Here is a 6,000-nt window from a genome sequence, read left to right on the forward strand (position 1 = left end):
AAGCAGGGGTTTTTTGGGTTTGTGTTTGTGTGTGTGTGTGTGTTTTAAAGTTTTCTTGCCAAAGCAAATATTCTAAAGACTGAAAATAACAAGCATGTTCCAAGCAAAGGAAAGACTGTCGGGCCACCGTTGATCTTTGCAATCACCCAGACAACAAATGCAAATCCAATTCTGATCTCTACTAGCCTCTGAATGCCTCTCCGATCTTATCCCCTCACCCAAATCCATGAAGGCCCAATGATTTGTTGATTCAGGCCATGCTGGAGATGGTAAAATATAGTTCTTGCCCTCAAGGAGCCTGCAGCACGGTAGTTCAATTCAAACAATATTTCTCTGTCTTTCCACAAGCACCCTGAGAAGTAGGCGAGGTTGTTAACCCCATTTTACAGAGGAGGAGACTGCCTTTGCCCAAGATCACTCCTGGTAAGAGGAAGAGTCAAGACCCACACCAGGTCTTTTAACTCCAAGTCTTGTGCCAGGCCGTAAACGCTGCTGCTGCTGCTGCTGCAGCAGTTTAAACAAAGATTGAGAACTTCAGAGGGAAGGCATTCTAGTTGGGGGAACAGAATAACAATGCCACAGATGAAGATACTTTTGAACTGGGCCTTGGAAGATGGGCAGAGTTTTGACAGCAAGTAGTTTATTTGGCTGGAGAGCTGGTGCCCTTCACAGGTCTGTGGGTGAAAGAGCAGATGAGGCACCTGAGATCAGGCTAGAGATGGCCCACTCCAGGCTTCCGCACAGGTAATGTGTCATCTGTAAAACACCCCTGAAAAGCATCCCTTTTAGGAGGAGTGGAGGGAGGGGAAGGGTTACCCAGGAAAGAGGATTCTTTGTTCTGGGTAATATGACAAACACTGAAGGAATACAAAGACCTATTCAGCAAGGCGTTTTCTATCTGCCCACTTGCTAATAATAAAAAGCCTCATTTTCCCTTGATTACTTATGTTAGTAAAATAACTGATCACAGCATCAATCAAGGAATGGGAGAGACTGGGGAAGATTACCCACATTCGCTCCAGTTTCAGAAAGTTATTCTTCAATGCTCTCAGGCTGAAAGATTAACCCATTCCCGATCTCCTCAGGAAAAGCAGTTTTAATGACTTAATTCCTACCCAGGCCTCATTATGGTGCAAGTCTCTCAAGAAAAAGCTTATAAATATAACAGTCAGGAGAGATGTGTACTGCTTCTCAAAACTGCACACATTATTTGGATGAACACAAGGTTTAAAAACCACGCAGTCTTAGTAATGTGATTTCATCATCTGTAAAACTTAAAAGTTAAGGAAAGCAAAAATCCCCCACCCCCCAAAGGTTATTTCAGACTTTATGAAGGACAGTTAGTCTGCAATTCCGTGACAGAACTTTACTGGTGCTCAGATTGAACCCAGATGAGCTGCTTATCACTGGTGAGAAATCTAAAAGCGGGAACCGCCCGCCCCCCCATCACATTTCAGGTGTGAGGAAATGCAGGTACTGAAAGCCTCTGCAGACATTAGGGAGCTAATCTTAAAAATATCAACAGGAGGGTCTCCAGTTCATATTTGCAAACCTTCTCAAGGCTTCCAGGCGTTTTGCAAGAAACTTGTGACCAACCTCTGACCTATCCCAAAAGTCCTAGGAGGAGAGGCACTCATTTACCATCAGCCCTGGCTGCTACCTTGAGGTAAAAGGATTTCAGAGATAAATTAAAGCTACTTAACCATTTGAAGCCTGCCTGTTAGATCCTAACCTAAAACTCTCGGGAAATTGAATAGCTGTATTTTCAAAGCAAATAACTGCTACTATTTCTTGAGTTTTTACTACAGTGATGCGGTCTCTCCAAACATCATTATGCATGGAGGGACCTCAGTAATCATACGAGGTATTGCTTATCTTCAGAAAAAGTTAGGCTTGAAAGAGTAATGAGCCCAAAGCCACAGAGCTAGCAGGCCGTCTACCGGTTGACCCCATTCCAGAGCACCTCCCCGAAACCTGCTTTCCTCTGCCTCCCCTCCCCACCAGGTGTGTGCTCTTCCACAAGCCCACACCCCTGGCGACGCCCACACGCACATACAGGAGGCCCTTCCGGGGTCAGCCACACCTACCCCCCCTGCTGAGAACTACGCAGACGTCTCAGGAGAGCTTTTTCTGGTGCAGGAAACCCCTTGATCTGTCTTCCCCTGGGACTCACTGCCCCCTCACCACTGACACACCTATGAGTGGGCACGAGAACCTGGGATTCCCATCAGGATCTGGTTCAATCAGCACTAAATCCTTAGACATCCCTCCCGACACCCACAGTTTTAAAGGATAAAACTGTAGACACACAAATAGCAGCGAGGCGCTCATGCCCAGGGCTTCTACCAAACCAGGGGAAAGCCGACCCAGGGAGTTCCAGGCCCCATCCTCTCCACGGCTGGTACTGCGAAATCCAATTAACCCGTGCACCTGTCGGCCTCAGCTTCTCGAGATGTAAAGGGAGTGGGTAAGAGGTAACTTGCACTCTTTAGAAGACCAAGCCGCCTTCTGTAAAGTACTTAAGGCTGTTCCAATTTGGGGCCTGATGGATTGCTAACTTTATCTCCCCTCCCTCCTTCACCCTTAGGGGAGGAGGAGAAGAAATAAAGTGGTCAGATCTTCTAAACACATTTACAAAGAATTCGCGTGCATCTGGCAGAATTAAGGGGGGAAAAGGCAGGTTAAATAATACGAACCCTATTCCTCTCCGCCCATTTTCTTCCTCCTCTCTTCACCCCACACCCTTAATCCAGAAACGAGGTGACCACAGGTGAAAGGAGCTCCAAACAAGTCAAACAAGCAGCCCCCAGTTGCCACCGTCTTCCAGACCACAGGGAAAACTGCGTGGCCGGAGAAAGACACCGGAGAGCTGGGGGGGACCTCCAGGGGCTCCATCGCTAGACCAACTTCCCCGGGACCCGCTGGACCCGCGGCTGGTCCTCTCTGGGGCCGAGGGCGCCTGAGCCGCTGCACAGCCCGCCGCCCTTCCCGCCTCGCGGCCTCACCACGTCCCCCACAGCCTGCCCGGGTCGCCGGCGGCCGCTCACCTGCGCCGGGCAGAGCAGCAGCAGGAGGAGGCCGAGGGCCGGACCGCACGCACTCATGCTGCCGTGGCGCCGGGCTGCAGACGTCGGTGACGGTCGGCTGGCAGGCTCCACTCGGCTGGCAGGCTCCGCTCGGCGTCCGAGTCTGTTTGGGTCCGGCGCCGGCTGAAGAAGAGAACAACCGCCCCTTGCGGCTGATTGCGCGCGCAGGTCAGGAAGGACGAAGGCATCGTCGGCTCCTCCCACTTCTGGGTGGGGCCGCTGCCGGCACGACCTGGACCCGCCCCAGACCTGTCCTGGGGCGAGGCCGACCCGGGGTGGGGAGTGGGACAGGGGCGGGGCTAGTCGGGACCCGACCGCCGGATCCCACAGCGCCCTCCCTAGTCCCAGCCTGGCACTTCTCCGCCTTGCGGCGCCTGGGGGCGCAGCCCCGGCCCAGGGACTCGCAGACCCGGGCCCCTGAACATTTGGAATCCGGCCCGGGAAGGATACTTCTGGAGCTGTCCCAACGGCGTGTGGTTTTGATGCTTTAACTCCTTTCTCCCCTTTTTCTCTTTCCTCGATTGGAGACGGTGGGCGAGGTTTTAGCACATGGGATTGTGTGCGGACTATCCTCCCAATTAAGACGCCACTTCTCAGCGGGTCCAATTAGCCCCCTAAGCAAGTTCTCCTTCCAAACCCAGTCACCCAAAAGGAATCCATGCCTGGGCACTTCTAGCAAAGCGGGGGGCGGTGCCATGCAGTGGCCTGACAGTGTTGTGATCCGAGAGCTCCACGGGCGGTGCGTGGCTGTGGACGATACCTCAGAGCTACCCAATCTCTGTTTTCTGTCCTCTCAGCCCACTTTTAGAAAAGCGCTGGAACCGCACCATCTGCTGGCGGAGCCAAGCGTGGCAGGGAACATGCGGACGTCAGAAGAGCCCGCCACCAGCCCGGGGGGAGGTTTGACCCAGAGGTGGGACCAGAGTCCGTTAAGTTCTAGGTGAAGTGAAGTAACACAGAGATAAAGAAGCATCATCTACTTTTTTAAGCCTTACACTTATTATAATCTTTTTACACTTATTTTTGTTATCTGTATTTCTGGTAACATTTTCCCTCAGATTTAATTATTAAAACCACTCAAAAGCATCAGTCATTTCCATTTTGAAGGTAAGGAAATGCAGGTATGGATCTCTTCTCCGCACAGTGGAAGCCAGTTTACAATGAAAAGACTAAATATCCATCTGTAGCGATGAACAAACCCAGTGAAGGTAGGGCCATGATGCAGGTGACATTCCCATCCCTACTCTACAAAGCCTCTGATTCAGTTACTGATTGGCCTCCCCACCTCCTCAGCTCTGAAATGTCCACCTGTCTGGCTGGGGACTGAAATTATAGGGATTCCCTCTGGACCTTCAGCCATGACGACCCCCTGCCCTCATGCACTGGCTTGCTCTCAGGTGCCTGGTGCTCTCGCTGATGATAAGGTAGTATGCTTCATGCAGAGATACTCAAATTGTTGTCACTGAACCAGCTGGCAGCACCACCACCTGGGAATTTGTTAGAAATGCAAATTATGGGCCCCACCCTGGACCCACTGAATCAGAAATCTTAGGGGGTGAAGCTGCCCTTTTTAGTTTAACAAGCCCTCCTGGTGGTTCCAATTCACATTCCAATTCAAGAACTACCTTTGTAATGTATTCCCTGGATCCTGGTGGGTTAGTTACCCTTCCAATTTTAGCAAAGTCCTTATGGGGGAAACAAACAAACAACCTTTACTAAATAATTGACTTGAATAAAGGTAATTTTAAGCACCACATGAAACATTTCTGGGATGGGCAGAAATTTTGATACCCAACAAATTATGTCTACTATTCACCAAAATAGTAACTAAAAGATCTTTTAGCTATATATATTTTTTCTGGTTCTGTTTTTTGTACAGCTTTGACAATATCCAAAAGGCTAGAATATATTTTAAAAATAAACTATCATATTTTGAAGAGAAATTTGTTTTGCTGATAAAGTAATCCATGCTCATGGTGGAAACTTTGAAAATACACAAAAGTTTACAGACAAGAATAAAAAAGTCATATATAATTCCACCATTATGGATAATCTATGTCACATCATGGTGTATTTTCTTCTTCTCTGAAAATTGTTTTCACTCATGTGAAGAAAAAAAAATGTTGCCTGCCATCCCAATTCTACAAGGATTAAGCCTTTAACCACTGCAGTTGCTAATGTGTGCACCCTGAGGGGAATTCAGGATGGAGAAAAACTGGAAGTATTCTGTGCATCGGATATACTGACCACTAGGTAGCTAAGATACGTAGCTAAGGAAAAATTTCAAAGACCCTAGATTCTTTCATCTTCCCCTACTTAGAAAAGCACTAAAATCATTAACTTGAAATGTCCGTTCTTTGTGATTAGCGGTGATCTTTTTATGCTTGATTACTAGTTTTTTTCCAAGCAGAAAAGTTCACATACATCCTGGTTCCTCCCTTACCTCTTTGGAACAGTTTCTCAGAGCTCTCTGAGAGGCTGTCTCCCAGGCTATGGTCCTCAGTAAGGTCCCCAAATAAAACTTGACTCACAACTTTTACATTGTGCGTTTTTTTAAAAAATATAGATTTATTTATTTTTGGCTGTGTTGGTGCCCACGGGCTTTCTTTAGTTGCGGTGAGCGGGGTGGGGGGGGGCGGGGGGTGCTACTCTTCATTGCGGTGCGCGGGCTTCTCATTGCAGTGATTTCTCCTGTTGCAGAACACGGGCTCTAGGTGCGCGGGCTTCTGCAGTTGTGGCTCGAGGGCTCTAGAGCGCAGGCTCAGTAGTTGTGGCTCACGGGCTTAGTTGCTCCACGGCATGTGGGATCTTCCTGGACTCGAACCCGTGTCCCCTGCATTGGCAGGTGGATTCTTTACCACTGCGCCACCAGGGAAGTCCTACATTGTGCGTTTTTATACATGGTTGAGGTCCT

At 49.0% G+C, this 6,000-nt stretch overlaps 1 protein-coding gene across 1 annotated transcript in view; it reads right to left on the reverse strand.

Moving 5' to 3' along the window:
• NPC1 (NPC intracellular cholesterol transporter 1) overlaps window positions 1-3,253 on the reverse strand; it is a 48,623-nt gene extending 45,370 nt beyond the window's left edge. Inside the window, exon 1 of the mRNA XM_068563687.1 lies at window positions 3,048-3,253. Within this exon, the coding sequence (XP_068419788.1) occupies window positions 3,048-3,104 (57 nt within the window). The 5' untranslated portion in view covers window positions 3,105-3,253. The remainder of the gene's footprint in view (window positions 1-3,047) is intronic.
• Window positions 3,254-6,000: the final 2,747 nt, after the last annotated feature.

The sequence above is a fragment of the Eschrichtius robustus genome, chromosome 14 (assembly GCF_028021215.1).
Source record: "Eschrichtius robustus isolate mEscRob2 chromosome 14, mEscRob2.pri, whole genome shotgun sequence".
NCBI lineage: Eukaryota > Metazoa > Chordata > Mammalia > Artiodactyla > Eschrichtiidae > Eschrichtius > Eschrichtius robustus.